Consider the following 19415-nt stretch of genomic DNA (forward strand, 5'->3'; position numbering starts at 1 on the left):
CGCTTTGAAAACAAATAATGATAAAATTTCGGGCAAATCCCCAACTTTAACGGGCTTTAGTTTTAAAAAAGAAAGCGTTTTCAGAGAATTTTCACGGAAAAAAATTCTTATTCTAACTCTAAACGTCAATCCCCAACGCACGGCGCTTTAACTTCCGAACATTCTACATTATGTTGTCCATGAGCCTAAGGCGGAGAGTTTTCACCTTTTCCTTTTCTTTTCCCGCGACGAGCGAATCCCATTCTTGCGGCCATCAACTCGAACGACACCCAGTAAAAGTTGTTAAGCGTCACCGGTGGCCGGCGGCAAGGTAGCCGGAGAAACACGGCCACCGACTTTCGCGGGGCTCGTGCCCGAGTTACCCGGGCCGCCGCACACTGGACCCAGTCACTTGGAGGAGTCGGACGAAATCTGGAAACTTTAAACGCTCATAACTCCGTCCATACAGTAATGGAAATGTTGCATGTGTAGGAATAAGCGATTTGACTGATGATTCTTATGTAAAAGCTCGCGAGAAACGCGATGGTGCCACTGGTTTTCTCTGAAATCAACTCCTAAGCTCAGAAAAAGCTCTCAAGATGAGGCCAAAATGGAGGGATATCCCACGCTATCCTGAGAGTCCTCCTCTACATCAAAACGAACTCTCCATGTAAAAACAGGGAACAAATACATTGACAGGGCTGCCACTTTATTTGGGGACTCCAAAACCGTAAACACAGCATCCCTGCTAATGTATTTGCTCCCTATCTTTGAATGGAGAGTTTGTTTTGTTGTAGAGGTGGACTCTCAGTGTAGCGTGGGATATCCCCTCCATTTTAGCCTCAACTTGTGAGCTTTTTTTGAACTTGGAAGTAGATTTCAGGGAAAACCAGTGGCACCATCGTGTTTCTCGCGAACTTCTACATTAGAATCAATAGTCAAATCGCAAATTCCTCACACATGCAAAATCTCCATTTGAGGTTTTAAGAGCAGTTTCATTCGTTACCTCGTTAAGTTTCCTTCTAAAAACACCCATTAAAATTAAAAATGTGACGAATTAGACACCAAAATTTGCAGTGTTAGGTAATATTTTCATGTCCAACCTCTCTAATTGACTCAATCCACTGTGCGCCTGCCGAGGGGCGTGAATTTGACGCGGGGCGTCAATTTCACACGACTCGCTCACCCAGAGACCCGCAGACCGGCGCTAGACGATCCCGTTCGCTCTCCTTTTTTCAAAAGCGCGGTCCAAGTTCAACTCGCCTGTGTAATTACCGAGATGAGCGGTTACTTCTCGGACGGGAGTGGTAACTAGTCGCCGCGACTACGGGTAGCTGTGACTCAGAGTTGCCCGGGTTAAGGCCGTGACGACTGACCGTGCCCTGGTATTACGGTGACACGTAAAAGTTTCGCGGCGTCGATGCGATCTTTCACTTCATCAGAGGCGTTAGTTGCAGACACGTGTGATCAACGCTACTTAATCAAATCGGAACGTTTTCCTCAATGGCAAATTTCTAATTTGTTCAAATTCAAGAATTCGCAACATCGCCCGTTTGCTTGTATTTATAGCATGGTATCTGGGGTCGAGGTTTAGTTAGAGTCCCTTTATCCTGAGAGTTGAGACAGTACCCCCTCATGAAGTCACAAACGGGAATAAAGATTACACAAATTGAACGTTCTTCGTAATCTCTGATCGGCTCATTCTCAAATTCCATTCTCCGTTCCTTCTCTCATTCCGTTTGTTCCTTGTCGAACCCGTAATTCCTCGGTCCATTCCAGATTATAATCTTTGCAATTGGTGAAAATGTAACCTTCATTCCCGTTTTTGACACTGTGGAGGCCTAAAATACAGTAACTAATTAGAAATGGATTCACATTGTCTTAACTCTCAGTACGAAGGGACTTTAGGTTTAGTGAGAGAACCGGGATTCATTAGGGAATGAAAATTTGTATGGAAAATTACGGAAAAATCGGGGAATCTTGTCCAGGGACCGCGAATCTCTTCTTCAACCGCGTGGAGACCATTTCAATATTTTGTGGACATTTTAAGTACCTAGTGTTATTTAAGTACATGTTACTTCACCGTACCTGCCATTATTGATCTGTTGAATGACATTTTTGAATCATAAAATCATCATAATATAGAGAAGCTTTCATTAACCAGATAATCTGAAAATTTGGCACACTTTTGGAATTAAATATTTAAATGTGCGCCATGAAATCGGCTGAAAAATGAAATAAATTCGATAGTTTTTCCCAAGAAATCCTGGAAAAGTGGGAAAAAACTTTGAATTCTCACCAAGGGATGAGCTCCTGGAAATCAGGGAAAATTGGGACATAATCAGAAAATGAGCTGCTGGAAATCATGGAAAGAGCTCCTGAAAATTTGGGAAAATTAGAATAAAATCAGGGAATGAGCGTGGCCAAGAATTGTAGACACCATAATTTACGAGATCAGCGGAGCTTTTATCGTTTCGAGAAAAAGCACCTCTGTCAACGAAAAATCAAAATTAAGTTACTGGTACCAGAGCGATAGGAGAAGTGACTTTTCTTCATTTTCTTTTTTCAGACTTTTACCATTCAAAGAAAAGGGTTTTGAGTCGTTTCTTCTGCTGTCCCTCTGAAAGTGTACTTTCAATTTTCTCGTGGCTTTCCACTTAAATAATTTCAATGTCTCTTCCATCGCTCGGTACTGGAATCGGTCAATGCTAAAACCGAACAAGTTCATTTTCTTTTGAGCTCGAGCTTCATAAGAACGCTTGTATTCTAGGGCTCATGAGATGATGATATGCTCGGTTTTTACATCGAGCATTCACTTAGAACTCGGAGACAAAACACTCGAGTACAGGGTCTTAAAAGGCTTTTGGTTTTCACCCACCCTCACGGCCGCCTAAATGAATTGTTGACGTCAGAACCCAAAGTTGCTCGAAAAAAGGGCCGAGCCGGAACATTACATTAATATTCATTGACAATTAACAAGTCTAATTCTTTTCGACCGAATGCGTTTATTTTTCGTTCGATGCGGGTGTTGGTCCGGCAGTCTTTTACGATGAAGAGTAAAAATCGAGTATACACGTAGGATTTTCATTGAAGTTAGGGGGTTTTTGCTCAGCATAGTAGTTGACTCGACAGATAAAACGAGAGAACAGGATGCGTGGCCCTCAACGATCGTTCAAGTGGAGTATAATCAGCTGGAGCAGCGATAACTGCGACAGCAACCGTAGCTAACAATAAGCTTATGGATCTATTTAGCCGGGGGAAAACTGTATCCTCTGATTTAGTTCTACTTTAGTAAAATTAACAAACAGAAGAAAATTTAACACGATAGAAAAATCAATCGGAAAGACATCAGGATACTTATTCGGCGTTCTTGCCACGCCTGTACTTTCGAAGAGTGGAAATTCAAAACCTGGCAAGCGCAATCAGGTATTCCTAAGATTGTGCATAACTGTCGTCTCTTATAATGGAAATTTAGTGGTCTCATCATGACAGTTTTTTTCATAAAAATTTGACCAGAATTCATAGAATATTTTCCTAAATAAGTCGATGTAGCGAAGGCATTTAGGTTCTTTTACAGAGGAAAAGAGGGGCGTTCATTTATTTTCCACACTCAATGTATACGGACCCTTTATAAATATTTTTTTAGTTATCTATTAGCATTAATCTATCAAAATGGGATTCTAAGACACATGACACATTTCACGATATTCAAGGCTATACGAAGACTTTAAAATTAGGAAGGAAAATCAGGGGTCTTATACCCTGGTAAGGTTAAAATACAGACTCGGAGAGAGTAATGCCGTAGCTGCCATGATTCAAGCCAGTGCACGACTGCAAATCAATTCCAACTATACTTCCGACGAAGCAATGACTAGCTTTCGATCAGATTGCAGAATACTGGGCCCCGTTTGAAAAATTCCAAGTTCCCGGATTCGACCCGCTCCAGAAACGGATCGAAAATATTGTAGCAACTGAAACCGACGTTGCCGAGATTGGCGCTATAGCGATTTTATCCCAGTTCGACAAACCGAAGGTCTAAACCCGCGTCATCTATAGAATCCGGAGGCAAAAACGAAGAAGATTCAGCTGTTAACCTACTTACTTCGTCGATGGTTAACAACGTGTTGAGGGTTCCGTTTCGCAAACTTAAGGTCTCGATAGACGATCAAATTCTCGAACCAAAATTACCATCAAAATGTCGGGAGTCAATAGTCATCAGTCTTAAACTCATCAATTTGCTTAATTTTAAAATGAAAACTTGGCAGAAAAGTTTCCTGAGGCAGGAAATGATGAATGGTGGCACTCCATTCTGATCTTACTTTGAACAAAATAGTGCGGCCCGTCAAAATTTGATGGTAGATGGTGACCATCAGTCATCAGCATGTCTACTTTGATCGGGATTGGTTCGGAATTTGATCGTATCCAGGGCTAAACCACAGTTTGGGAGACTTGTTTGGCTCACCCGAAGCTCATCATCCATCAAGTAAGTCAGTCAACAGCCGAAAAAAGAGTGGTGACTGTTGCTCCCTTATAATAATAGTCCATAAGGAAGTGTTGAATCCCCGAAAGTAAAATCTTCCATCTGACGCCAAGAGGCCAGTGGAAGGTCTCTTGTTTCTGCCCTGAGAGCTCCATGACCTAATACCTCAGAATTACCGGCATGTCCGTGCTCTCCCTATATGAGGTCTTATATGTAACAATGGCGGATGTGAAAAATTACCTTTCAGAAACACGCTTAAAAAACTGTTTTGTTCACACAAAAATTTAATATGTTTGGCTCTGGCATAATATACAGATCTCGAAGATCACATCTCAAGTATTTTCTCAAAACTTTCTCGACGCCAAAACAGTTTTTTTAATGTGTTTCGAAAAGGTAATTTTTCACATCTACTATTGTTACACGTACAGACATAAGTCCTCATATATCGATGGTGAAACTACCAAACCACGTATCTCGTTTGCGGTGTTTAAAAATCTACGCTCACATTTTATTTTTTTGAAGTAGACCAAATCAATATCATTCCTTGAAATTTTCACGGAATTTTCTCCCGCACAAAGAGGAAAAATCTCAGAAATTTTCAAAACTGGATGTTAAGTAGTTTTTCATTTAAAAAATAAAGTATGACAGGAAGTCTGCGACGTCGCAAACCGAGATACGTGGTTTGGTAGTTTCACCGTCGATATGTACTCTAGACTAGGGTTAAAATCGTGGTCACCCAATAAAATTTTGCATAAAAATCTTGATCGGCAACCCGGTTTGAAACGAGGCTCTGATAAAGAAGCTCGCCGGGCCGAAAGGATAAAATTAGTATGATTATCTCCGGTAGCCCGCGCCAGGAGCCCGTGCCTCTCGCAGGAGAGCACCTCGCTGCGCCGCGCGCCGTACGCGAGGGGTGGAGGCTCTCAAAAAAATACAAATTATAAATATAACTGCGATGAAACACAAATTTCTTTACATGATGAATCGCAGTTGGAGGCAGGGCAGGCCTCAGGAGGTAAATATACACGTATTATCGCCTGAGCAGGAAACCCGCTCTGCCGTGTTAAGGAAAACCACCGTAAGAGCCTTCAAACGTTGCCATATTTCCTTTCTATGAAAAACCAATTCACCGTGAAAATTCTGAATATTTTTCTTCCATTTTCCTTGGCAATTTTTTCAAAATTTAATCCAAAACATCTGAAAATTTTAAGGAAAAACATGCATAACTTTTCTCAAAAATAAATATTTTGTCGGGAGAGATTTGACAACAGCAGAATGTTCTTACAGCGTTCTTCAGTAACACGGTAGTTTTCGCAAGTAGACTTGCATACAGTATAATCAACACTCCTGCAGCCTGATTGTTGAAATCGATCGACAAAGCAAGGACGACACTATGTCTTATCGGGCTGACAAGTTAACTTGAGGGAATTGCGATTGTTGAACACTTCGGAAGGGTTAAGACAAGACATAAGGTCTAATCGACAAGGCACGACAAAGCGGCAGCGTTGCCGTCGTCGGCTGCGTAATTACCGAATTCTTAAATATCTCTCAACCAATCAAAACGCAGTGACTCTCTTGGCGGCGTTTCCGGCGGAAACACAGATTAGGGCGGAAATGGCGGAAACGGATAATGTTTTGTTCTTGTGATGTGTTTTGTTTTGAGGTTATCCGGCATTCGTTGATTTCGTTTCGTTGCTGTGCAGTGAAAAGTGTTGTGATTAAAGTGTTTTAGATAGTGTTTTTCATTATTTAATTCTGTTCTTGTTCTTCTCCGTCTCTGATTTTTATCCCTCCTCATCCTACCTACCGTCATTTCTCATCCTCTGTTTCTCAAGTCCGTATCTCCACAAGTAACGTAAGTAAATATGCCCTTATCAAGTCATTCCAAACGTTAGTCTTGGACCCCTCATTTCAATGGAATGAAACTTTCTCTAGGTACTTGTAGCATAACTTAATTCAAGTAATCTTCTAATTTGAGGGATCAAGATTGTCATGATTAATGTGCAGAATCTTATCATCAAGAAGTTTACCAATTGTGCACTCCAACTTCACCAAAAGTAGCACATCAAATATCAATCTCAGAAGTTGTAATGTAACTTTCTCTTTTTTTCTACATGAGAAATACGTGTCTCCTTTTAGCATGATTACCTACGAAACGATGAAACCATGAAAACGAAAATTAGTCCCAATGCTTGAACCCAATAATTAGTCAGCCACATTTTGAGCCTTTACTCCGATCCTCTATCTGTCCCATCACACTTGAGTCCATTCCAACTATGTGATGATACTCTTAATAGGTAAGAAAAAATAATTGCTTCGTACTGCTGGTATATTGCGGTTGTTCAAGTGTTGATACTTACTACACAACTACGCTATACAGCAAGTAGATTGCAGTTAAAATCTGTCTGAGAATAAACTACTTGGACGCTGCCGTTTTGAGGATTGCACATTGCTGTTGGTAAGCTGGGGTAGCAGGCGATGTCTTGCGGTGAGTTTGGAGGATTTGAAGTAAGTACAGTCTCATTTGTGATGTAAGTAAGTTTTTTGCCTTCATTTGTACTGGGTATTACAATTGGTGTTTTGCACCAGTGGCTCAAGTGAATATTTGCCGAGGTAGAATTTTTCCATGAATCAATGGCTGAGCCTCCAATGAAAGTTTATCAAATGATTATTTTTTATGAGCCTTTGTGTGTAGGTGTAGTCTTGCTTTCTCCATTCACTGATGAAGCCCTTTTGACAAGCTCTTGTAAGAAGTTAAATATAAATATTGACCCACAGATGTTATGCGAGGATTAGTTGCACTGCAAGTTAACTGCCTCAAATTACTGTTCATGGAACAAAAATTCTCAGAGCTCAGAGCTGTTTTTAAGGCGCTTTGTGTTTTGTCATGCAGAGGTCATCCTTGGTTTTACTTCTTGAAAGTGAGAGTTGGAGTCTCCATTTCTCAGAGGTGTTGATATCACATCTAACCATTGGTGCTTGTTTCTGTAAAACAAAAGCACTTGTTACATTATATTTTACAGAAGCTTGCACTAATAGCTATGATGTAATGTCAACATCTCTGCTAATTTGGGAGGTCCTTTAAACCTGCTCTCACTCATCCCTTTATTTTTCCTCACCGACATTTTTATTCTTTATTTCACAATCAATGATGGTTGTAGAGGAAGGGTTTTTCCTGTTTTTTTTTTTTTTTTTTTTTTTTTTTTTTCAGAATTAAATCCCTGCTGGTAAATCTAAAGGTTTCTAGAAAGGCTTTTAGCAAGAAATTAAATCGTAGCTCACCATTCCACTATCTCCAATTAAGAATGAAGTTGTGTGTCGTAATACTTTCATTGTTCACTGACCAATTTTATTTTCATTTATTGCAAGGTTGCTGTGTTATCGTTTCAGGATGAGTGAAAGGAAACAGGGCGAAACAAAAAAACAAAGAATGAGTGAGGCGCAAAAGACCCATTTGATCACCTACATGGTTGACCATTCGTACTTCGCGAAACATGGGGTCGATCCAGGGCCGAACGGATCAGATGCAGGGGCAAAACGCTGGCAGAAGCTCACCAATGAGCTAAACGCCATTGGTGCAGCTACTAAAGACGCTTCAGGCTGGAAACAAGTACGTATAATGCAATGAACAATTTATTTACACCAAATGCAGTTCAAAACTAACAACATTTTTGGTTCTTTTATTCTGCAAGTTGAAATTTTGAAATTGCAACATCCTAGTCTACCCTGAATGAGTTTTCTAATTTTGATTTCTTCTTTTGAATTAGACACAGGTACTTAAATTTCTGTTCTTCCCTGAAAAATTCCAAATTTAATTAACTTAATTCAGCATCGTATTTTGTTATATGGGTTCAAGTTCAAAGGGTGGAAATCATTTTTTTTATTATTATTATTTATACTTTATGCGATTGATTGGTACCATGGGACATTTTTTTTCGGCAAAAATTTGTTATTTGTTGGCAATTTCTTTGGTATTGAGGCACTTGAACATCAAGTTACCTACTTTTCCCGCAAGATTTTACAAGCAATCCAAAAATTTTCCTCCGAACTAAGTGACCTTTATCTCTGATGACCCTTGCACCATTCTTGTTCGTTTACCATGATGTATTAAATAAAACCAATTTTTCTCTCCGTAACTTTTTCCAGACGTGGAGCGATATGAAACTCCGCATTAAAAAAATTGCGGCCGAAATAACAAACTTGCCAACAGGCAATTCTGGGAAGCCACCAAAAAAATTGAAGCCCGAGGAGGAGCTGGTTTATCATCTGTGCGGGGGGAAAGACTTCATCGGCGCAGGAACGGAGGAGGAATTGGGGATAGCCCTGGTGAGAAGGTTCATATTCTGTCACTTTAACCGAAGCATATTGGCAAACTACCGATAAAACTGAGTTTAATCTGAGAAAATAATCAGTCACACTCTCAGAAAATTGAATTGAACTGAATGATTTAATTCAATGATTTCCTTTCATTCAATTCATTAACTTAATAGCGACAGGATCCTATATTCTCCTTATATAAAAATACAAGTGGCAAAAAATATGTTTTACTCATGTCGTGGACTAGAAGTTTCTACCCTACATAAAGTTTTATGGAGAGAGACTCTGAATCTCTCTCTTTCTTTCACTTACACAACTCTCTTTATCAACGAAATGATGGAGAATACAAAATGTATAATGAATGAAAATTACTCAAAGCTTTGGAAGGGACTCAGGGTATGAGTTTAGGATACAGTACAGACAAATTTTAGCAATTATTCCCTGAAACGGTAGTATAAGTGGGTCCAAAACAGTTTTAAAATCTCTGTCAATTCTCACCTTCATTTATAGTTTCTCAGCTTTTCTCATGTGCAGTGATTCTTAATTATGAACATATCTTTTGCGCTGTTTGTAGGCGACTCAACAACAACCTCAACCTGCTCTTGACGATGACGCTGATTACAGTTGGCTTCCACCCCCACCCCCTGAACTTGTAAGGGAAGGAGATGAGGAATCCGAAGATGCGGATATGCCTGATGAACAGACTGATACCTGTGAGTAATATTGTGCTAAGATCAGGAAGTTAAGAGTATATTTAGGTACTTTAACAAAGAAGCATTTAACAGGAGTTTATTGCTGTCAAAATACATTTCTCAGCATTCCATATTAATTGCCAAGTAAAGATTAGAGAGGGTGAATATTCCAGAACTTCAAAAAATGGTAGTACTCACAGTTAATAATAATAAACATTTTCAATTTTTTCATGTTGCAAAGTATTTAATGGAATGATCATTTTGCATCCATTTTCAAAAGAACTCCGGAATAATTACCTGGAATCATCTCAGGAAACAGTATTTTTTCTCGTGTATCAAATGATTATGCAAAAAGCAAAGGTGGTAAGACGCATCTGTCAACAGCGGCAAGGTGGTGATCATTCGATCATAATGGTGGCAATACAAATGATAGTAAAAGGAATGTTGAAAAGATAAATAAGTATATTACTAGCTGATAAAATGAGTTGAGATGAGAAACCTCTGAAAAATGAACAAAGTATTGTTTGTAATTTTAATACATATTATAGGAACAAAGAACATCTTGAGGAAAATTATTAAAGAGGCATCAAAAGCTCAAATTGAGAGCTAAATTGTATGTACAACTGGTAACTGCATCATTATCATGAAGCTACTGTATATGCCACAGCAAGCTATCAGCAATGTACAGGAATCATTCGATTTGAATGTCAGAACACTTCAACTGAGACCTAAATGAAACACTCTTTGATTCCCTTTTACATCATTTTATCAGGATTAAAAAATCAGCCTTGTGCTGTTAATTTTAAAATTGAGTACATAATTATAAGACCAAATAAATGAACACGTTTAAAAGAAACAATACTGGCCTTGGCACGAGTCATTGGTTGCCTGAATTAGTATGTCTAATTCACCAAAGGCTCACTGAATTAAATTAAGTTAAAAACAAGATTATCAAAAAATGGATCACCCCGAAGGACTCTGGAATGGCACTATCGTTTTTTTTGAGGGGGGGGGGGGGATTTGAGAGTGAAAATTGCGAACCACAAATTTTTTTTAAAAGTAATGGAAGTGCTTTCATAGAGTCTCTTGTCGGATACTTTGAGGAAACAAATGTTCCATTCCCTTGAAAAATCTCAGTCAGTGATTTTAGTAGCCTAATTCTGTTGACCTGAAAATATAATCTGTAAAATTTTCATCAGTCCCTCTTTTCAAAAAGTATTGAGTTTTAAGTTTTCATGCGATTTTTCCTCCTCTTTAGACATCACAGATACTGAGACTATTGAATTTGATTTCCCTGAACTTGGAATACAGAGCATAACCCTCCCAACAAGCACTGCACCCAAAAATTCAGTAAAGCTCTCATGTCAGAGAACGCAAAGAAATAACAACCCTGAGAAAGAACAAGTGAAAAGTATGATTCCCCCAGAAATTCCACCCAAAACTCCCCAATCAACACCAAAGCCGGCTCCCCACTCTTTACCCAGTTGCTCCAAAGAAAATGGTATGTATGTTGGGGACTCATTTAGGTATCATAGAAACTGTTCTATTTTATCAGAAAAGATGCACCTTCTAAGTTTAATTTAAGCGCGGAGCGCAGGAAATAACCCCCTCCCCCTCCTCTGACGAGCAATTTATTTTTTCACCTAAAATGAACGAGCAGGAAGTAAGAAGGAAAAAACTTTTGTTTACTTGGATTTATCTTCAATTTTTTAAGTATCTACATTACATTTTTAGGAAATACATCCTTACATTGTTATCTTCCTTTTCTACCCCTCATATTCTATCTGTCTTGCAGTTTACCTATCAGCTATAATTAAGAGGAAACTAAACCTTTCAAAGGAGCCTACCAATTTTTAAATATTATTAAAAAATAGTCCTAAAACATCTCATAATATACCAATGGTTTAGTTCATTTTTAATTGGATTTTTCAGGAACCACCGAAGTCCAGAAGGAAGGCGAAAAGAAAAAAAGTACATTTGTACCAAGGAAGAGTGAGTAACTTTTGGCACTTTACATTGTTTTCAGTTATTAGTATAGGTAACAAAATACACTGGTTGAAAAAAGGCTTTTCATAACATAAAATGTGTTAATGCTCGATTTTTTCCCCTTTTACCTTGCTGCAAATGGCGAGGGGGGGGGGGGGAGAGAAAGAGAAAAAACATGCATGAAATTTGTTTCTTACATTCAACATTTTGGTAAAGTTTTAAGTAGGCATTTTGAAATTCCAACATGTTAACCATTAATCTCTACATATTTCAATTCACACGAAAATTTTGCCGGGAGAAACATACTCCTTTCTTAACATTCTAAGGTAATACAAAAATTAGAAATGCCCAGCAGAACAATACATAATTTGGACTGCTACGTGTACTTGATGAGAGCTACCGCACGATTTGTGAAAGAGGTTCATCTCTCATCAAGAAATACTAAAAAATAAGGGATAATCAGAACTTGTCATCTTTGCTGGACTATGCTCACGTTTAAACACATGTGCTTTACATTTTAATTTTTGGGGAGCCTCTAAAGTCGGTTGCAAAGAAAATGGTTCATTTTCAACAATTATTGTTTTTGAAGGTTCCTTCCATCCTTCCATCCTTCCTTTTTCCCTTAGATGTTAATTCTAATCTCAAGTGTTTTGCCTCACAGGGCAGAGAGTCCACGATGCCTTCATGGAAACGACCGGCGTATTCTCAGAAGGGATGGCTGAGACGCGAAAATTAACAAAGGTAAACATATTTTTAGCAAATATACACCACAAGTGGCAACAACTTTTATTTTTCTTTACTACTACTTTTGTCAGTGACAGGAATTTTTCAGGATGCATTTGTAAGAATGGGAATGGAGCTCTCAATCAAATTGCATAAAGAGCCAACCATTATGTTAAACTAAATTCTACAGTAAGAAACTATCATTTCACCGACGAAAGGGCATATGTGCCATTTCTTTCTGAACATAGATGCACATCTATGAGCAGCTGTGCATAATCCAGAATTGTTGCTCCTGATTGTAATATGTAGTCAAATTAAGGCACCAATTTGATTTTGGTCAGGATGTTAAGTCCCTAATGTGATAAAAATCTGACATGATTTGGAAGCACCTAAGTCTCTAATATTTCAGCATGGAGGAGATCCTAAAGGAAATTCAAATTAAGAAAGTTACTAAATAAACGATATCGTTTGTATGTAGTGCAGATTGCAGATTGTCCCATGCACAACACCTGCCTCTGCCCTCACAAAATTTTACATTTTTCTCACTCCTTTTCAAATTAGATGTGTTCACAATTCAGAGACAAAGAGTCAGAACATAAAAAGTAAATGGAGAAAGAGCATGAAAGCCGCATTCCAACCAAAACTGACAAGATGATGATGGATCTAGAAATGGAGTGCATTATTCGATGAGTAAATCGATTGTAATAATGTATTATAATTATGTACTATGAGGCACATCATTAAGTAATTTGCTGTTTATTTCCTCTTTGATTTTTTCCAGGATGACATTGAAGCAAAAAGGAAATTGACTGAATCTATTGATCGATTCACAGGAGTAATGGAGCGGGCGGTCGAGGTACAAGAGCGGTCAGTCGAGGTACAAGAGCGGTCAGTCGAGGTACAAGAGCGGTCAGTCGAGGTACAAGAGCGGTCAGTCGAGGTACAAGAGCGTATCGCTCTAGCATTGGAAGGCTGCGTAGCAGTCGGGAATCAGTTCTTGCAGGCTTTTCTGAATAATCAGAGTGAGTAAACACAGAGACATAAATAAAAAATAATAGATCAGAAAGTTCTCTACCCCAGTTGGTCAATGGGTCCTTTGCTAACTTTTGCTAGACCTAAAAAGTAGTAATGTGACTGAAGGGAAATGACTCAAATATCATGATGAGGGCACCAAAAAAATCTGAAATTGACTCTTAACATCGCAATCTGCTTAAGATATGTGTGCATTTTTAAGCGCAATGTTTCAAAAAGCATACAACAGCAAAGACAAAATTTGATACAGGCGAGTACCTTGATTTTGCAGCTCAACGTTAAGCTGTTTGAAAAGCAAGATATTAAATAGAAGATGCTGGATCCTGGATTGGTGAGGTTTAGTGTGTCGTTTGTTTGTAATAATTAAAAAACTGCTCCAAATGACAGCATCTATTTTCAGCTTGGCGTGGAGTTGTGAAACTGGGGTGACTCATCTCATTCAAAGTGTGTCTTCGCTTTAGTATGCTTTTTTCAGAAGGGGCATTGAAATTGTGCAAATTTCATACACAAAGTGTGAAGTTAGGAGTGAACTTCAGATTTTCTCCCTGTGCCCATTGTGATTTTGGAGCCAGTTACCAGAAGTAACAACTCTTCCTATTGCTCCAGCAAAATTTTGCAACCAACCCGTTATTGAAATTTGACCTTTGTCGATGAATCTGGTTAGAGATGCATGAACTTCTTGACTGCAAGACCGGGGCATTGCATAAGGTCATGTGCAAGCGAAAGGTTGACCTGCTGCAGACTACGTGTAGCGAGCAGTGATAAGATTGGCGCGGACCTGTCTACCTCTCTCGAGGTAGTGATTTCCCACCACTGGTTCCACTGGTTCTATCACAGGAGGTGCAGGTAGCTCCTCATCGTCCAGCCAGTCTGGCATAGCTTGCAGTGCGATATTGTGGAGGATGGCGCAACAATTGATGATTTTTCTCGCAGCTGCAGGGTCATAATGGAGAACACGATCCTTCTTGACACATCTCCATTTTTGTTTCAAAACGCCATTAACTCTTTCAACGGTATTTCTGGCGAGGATATGTGCCTTTGTGTACCGCCCTTGAGGAGAATCAGGGTCTGCACCAACAATGGGTGTCAGGAGCCATGGCTGAAGTGGATACCCGCTGTCTCCTAAAGAAATAAATGACAAACGGTCAGTTAGAAGAAAAGAAATTGAAATGATGGAAAATTTTATTATTGCTTTTTACTGCATTTATTACTTGTATTTGAACCATAATTTTCATTCTAATTTTGATGTGAAATTTTGCAGGAGCTGAGTGAATTTCCAGGGTGTCTGCAGGTCCGGAAAACTTAAATTCTTAATTTCTTAATTCTAAAGACTTAATTTCTTCAATAAAATTTTATTTTCTTTTTCAATTTTGATCTTTTCAATGATCTTACATCCATTCGTCCAAATCAACTTTAAAGATCGAATCAATCTGCCCTTTTTAATTTATCTACTTAATTCATGCCAAATGGCAAGATAGACTAAATAGACTTGAATGAAGTTAATTTGCTAACAGCAGAAAATTACAGTAAATAATGATAGGAAACTAGTTTCAACATACATGACCAAGGTTTTCTAAGGTGAGTGCCCCAGTTTTGAGCAGATGGTTAATCAATTTTTTCAATAAGTTAGGAAATTTAATGAAAGTGCTGGAATTTTAGTTTTTCTTCAACTGAATAAAGAAATATTTAATGTCAATTGCATTTTGCATGAAATTTTTCTGGTTCTTAAATCAACATGTTCACAACTGGTGCATCCACCTTGTAGAAATATTATTGGTGGATTATATTCTAACAAGCCAACGCTTGTTGAGTATAAGACAAATTCAATACCAACAATAGGTTGATATAATGAATGGAATCTATTGAATTAATTGACCTTTTTTTTTAAGAAAAAAAAAAATACCGAATCAAGCAAATTTACCTAAAATCGAGAAGAGACTCGTATTTCCTCTTGATTATAGCAAAATCTGCCTGAGTTAGGCACATTTACAACTCTTGTTTTATATTTTAGGAAAAAGAGACTTGTATTTTCAGGGCACTAAGTAATATGCCAATATTTATGAAACCACCAGGGTGAACTATAGTTTGAATTTTCAAAAGTATATGGGGCGATATGTCACAAAGAGAGCGTCGTAGAGCTTAAAAATTAAATTTTGAAGGTGAATTTTGCTCTGAGTATACCATTTTGGAATTAGCTTTATTTTGAGTATTTAGGATCTCGTTCCTTTCAAAAGTATTACTCAACTCCTTCCAACGCCATGGTAATTCAAAATATGACTTTGCGGGATCATTCCTAAGGATAGTTTTTTTTTTTTAATATTTTCCAACTAGCTCATCGTATGGCTAAACCCAAAAAGTCAGGGAATTTTGTCACTTTTTGTCATGGAAAACCTGGAATTGTCAGGGAATTTCATTTTGAAAATCTTGTAGACACCCTGATTGCATACATTGTCAAACTAAATACATACCCAATAGCCAAACATAGGGTACTCCTTGGTTGATTACAAGATCCCTGAGGTATTGGAATACTGTAGAATGTTTCCAGATAAAAGCGTCGTTGGTCGCTCCTCCGTGCCTTGGATTAACATTTAAAATTTTCAGGTTGCTATCACAAATCTGCAAATCACAATGTATCAATCAATTTCAGCAGGGAAAAATATTACTCGGAAGCAAATTAGGTATTTGGCATTCAAATCAAGTTTTAATTGAATCAAGCTCAGTTGTAAATACCAACCAACAATGTTTCATTTCTTAGCAGTGAGTGTTTAAACGTAAATTGTAAATTGAAATTGTAAATTTCTACATTTTCATATATTTTTAAATTTCGTTTAAGCTTGTAATTTAATTTATCAAAAAATAAAACAATATTTAATTATATTATTTCATTTAATAACTAGATATTTAAAACATGGTTTCATTTAAAATCTAACTCCTTCACTGCATGAAGACCCTTTGAAATTAAAGTATGAAGGTCAAGTACCTATTAATGTGGACCTTTCTTCAATCTTTCATTGCAAATATTAGCTTGACATAATTTTTCAAATACACTGTAGTATTTTTAAACTATGGCTCTTTCCTGTACGGCTAGATGCAGATCAGCTTAACTTAATTTTTCTATCTTTGTGATAATGCTAGAAAATTTGATCTGCAAGCATCATTATCAGGCACAAATCATTTCATTTTGAAGCAGTTTACTTTGTCAACTTGTTACTTTACTTTGTTACCTATCTCACTAATAAAGAAGAAAAAAAAAAATCACTAGGTAGTATTTTTACTCACTATTTGGGTGTTTATTGAATGGCTTTGTTTCCGGCTAAAGAATTGCTCTTCATTCAATATTGGAGGTTTAATGCATATGAGAGTGCCATCAATAGCACCAATTACACCTGGCATACCAAACTTCTCGTAGAATCTGCACAAACAGGAGGCAAATTTTATTTTTATGAAAAAGGACATCAATTATAAACTATGAAAAAAGGGTTCTGGCCAGGGATTTGCCTGGTTACATTTTCCCTTTGAGCCTGTCAAAAATATTTAAAGAATATCTCATTGAACACATTTATTGCTTTTCCTTGTCAAATTATTTCATTCCTTACCCCTCACAACACATCACATTCTAAAAAATCAGAATCAAAGAATTTAATAAGGAGGTAAGAAAGTTTCTTCATAATTATAATGAATATTATCGACCGGCTGGAAATGAGGCTTACAAATAGATTAAGAATTTAACTTCATAATGGTAAGTAAAGTGATCTCATAACTCGAAATTTCAGAAAAATTTGCTCCTTTTGCAGTTAGTATTGTTGATGTCTGCACATATCTTTTGCTTAGGTGGTTCAAACTGAGCTGCAAATTTGAAAAAGGTTCCTGTCATGCACATTATTAAATGAATAGCATTTCATGAACATTGTTAATGATATTTTTCCTTACCCTAATTGCACAGCAGCTCTCTCCTCTGCTGTTTGAGGGAATCTGATCACCTCTGCCCCCAATTCTACGATCATTGCTTCCATCACCTTTGCCAGGCTGTCACTGACAGAAGTCTGGCACATATTGATGGCATTGTGCTCCGCCACGCAGCCTCGCTGGTAGCTGCCACTCGCAAAAAATTTCAGCGCGGCGAGGACCTAAAATCACACATTACAGCTCTTCTAGTTTTTCATTTTTTCACAAAATTATTTACCACCATCGCACATGCAAACTTATTTTACTTTGGGGGACCTTCCTCCACAATTGGAGTAGTTATATGCTTTTGGTAGTTCTCATGGATTCCACAGAATTCAAGTTTCCTAAAAATATTTTTACCATGATTTTCAACATGAGGTTCTATATGTCTGGCTGTAGTAAGTGTCTTTGCCATTTCCTCCAAAAAAGATCCAGATTTATTGTTTATTGAAAGCTTGTGCTTGTCAAATGTACAAGACAAGATAAAGGTGAAAAGGACTTGTGTGATAAGTTGACTTATTTAACAGTTGTCAATCTTGCTTATGTTGGGCTAGTACATGCTACAAGCTATCGGTATCTCAAGAGAGGCCTTCAGCTTGTCATCAGTTCCACGTTACGTAGGCACAAGGAAGAACACGACTAACAAAACTGACCTACATCATAAGTCCATTTCACTGACTTAAGTCTTGCCTTGACCAGTCAAGGAAACACACAATTTCATCTATGTTCCGCTGTTCTAATGTGCTGAGGTAACACTCACTGCAGATGCTGGAAAGGAGAATCTTAATTTGATGAGATTAGTGAATGAATATGAGCTGCACCCATCATTTACGCTTCAAACTAAACACCCTAGTGTCTTTGATATTGAGAGATAAAAAAACTAAAAGACTTTCCGACAGGTTGAAAAAAATATCAACTTACATGCTGCAGCAATGAGGAAATAATTTGTCAGGATTAGATAATCATTATGAGAATCCTTACCCTGTGGGTTGGAGTCAGCGACGACCTCCGTGTCGGCGGGAAGTGAGGCGCGAGCCTCTGGATCAGGGCTCGTGCCACATTCTTCGAGATGCGGAAGTTTTGCTGGAACTGCCGCTTCGGGGCCATGAATGGGTCGCAGGAATCCCTTAACCGCTTCCTCTCCACCCGCCAGTTCTGCACGGTATCCTCTTCCTCCATCAAATCATGGAGATTTTGGAGGTGGGCAAGGACCGGCAGCATCTCCAATGCCCAAGCCATCTGCGACAAGTAACAGTTATGAAATACTATCATGATGCAAAAAAACTGCGAGAGAGCACTCTCTTTCACTCTTGGGAAGCTCTACCATCAGCTTCATACCAGCAGCAAAAGGAGAATACTCTGACGCTTGGTAGCTTACGATGAAATGAACTTCATAATTTGCCCCTTAATGGAGCGAAGCATTATTTGACACAACACTAGTGAGAACTTTAGATGATAATTTAAAAGAGAATATACTTTTTCCTTGGAATTAAGAGTTACTCATCACTTGCACATTCAGCAGAGAAAGATCACTGACTGAGAGACTGACAAGAAGACCAAAACTGTGAGGTAAGCACTTTTCTTATTGTTACAATAATAAGCAACAATACACTTGAGAAGTTGAGTAGATTACATTTTGAATCCATGTCGTTTCCACTAAGAAAATGAAAAGTAACAAAGTGAAAATTCAACGATTTTTCATTGTGTGAAGTAAACTGTGAATTCGATATGAATGCACATTTGCATTGATAAGAGATGTAAACAATAAACAATAATAAATAAGAAATGGAGGGAGTAGCGCCGTAGCGCCACCTAGAAGTATATAATTGCAACTTACGTCTTTCGATTCGGCGGGATATTCAAATTTTGAACCAGATTTCAAACAACAAAAAAACACTGCAAAAAAACTTCAATCACAGAACTTTTCCACTTCACTTTGAAGGATTTACACTTTTTCATAAAGCACACGAAACAAATTTAAGGTTATTCATCGACAAAGCCTTTATCGGGTCCTCCGGAGGTGCCGTTAGTTTGTCGGCGCTTAACCGCCCTATGTCGTGAGAACCGACAAGACATAGGTTTCAACAATCGCACTTCCCGCTTAAACGGTTAAACGACACGACATAGCAACGACATAGTGTCGATTCGATTTCAACAATCAGGCTGCTGTTCAGTTCTTTCACCCGGGTTTCTCCCGTGTGTCGTTGTGCCTCGATCGGGTTTCTGGAGCAAAGAATCGGGGTTTCGGAACCGATGCGCGT

At 38.2% G+C, this 19415-nt stretch overlaps 3 protein-coding genes across 4 annotated transcripts in view; 2 read left to right on the forward strand and 1 right to left on the reverse strand.

Annotated features, from left to right (window-relative positions):
* Positions 1-19415, forward strand: part of LOC109037253 (uncharacterized) — a 335208-nt gene that overhangs the window by 103253 nt on the left and 212540 nt on the right. The window lies entirely within an intron of this gene.
* LOC109039075 (uncharacterized) lies at positions 6666-14577 on the forward strand. The gene is made up of 7 exons (XM_072303288.1): positions 6666-8069; positions 8606-8785; positions 9351-9489; positions 11401-11460; positions 12116-12195; positions 12959-13199; positions 14471-14577. Coding segments are annotated over exons 1-4 (540 nt in total). The 5' UTR covers positions 6666-7850; the 3' UTR covers positions 11403-11460; positions 12116-12195; positions 12959-13199; positions 14471-14577.
* LOC109039074 (putative nuclease HARBI1) lies at positions 13194-19317 on the reverse strand. The gene is made up of 5 exons (XM_019054406.2): positions 18136-19317; positions 17140-17336; positions 16489-16621; positions 15678-15825; positions 13194-14331 (listed from the first exon to the last, which is right to left on the reverse strand). Exons 1-5 carry the CDS (start codon positions 18424-18426, stop codon positions 13952-13954), a joined length of 1149 nt encoding a protein of 382 aa, XP_018909951.2. The 5' UTR covers positions 18427-19317; the 3' UTR covers positions 13194-13951.

Source organism: Bemisia tabaci, chromosome 8 (assembly GCF_918797505.1).
Source record: "Bemisia tabaci chromosome 8, PGI_BMITA_v3".
Taxonomy (NCBI): domain Eukaryota; kingdom Metazoa; phylum Arthropoda; class Insecta; order Hemiptera; family Aleyrodidae; genus Bemisia; species Bemisia tabaci.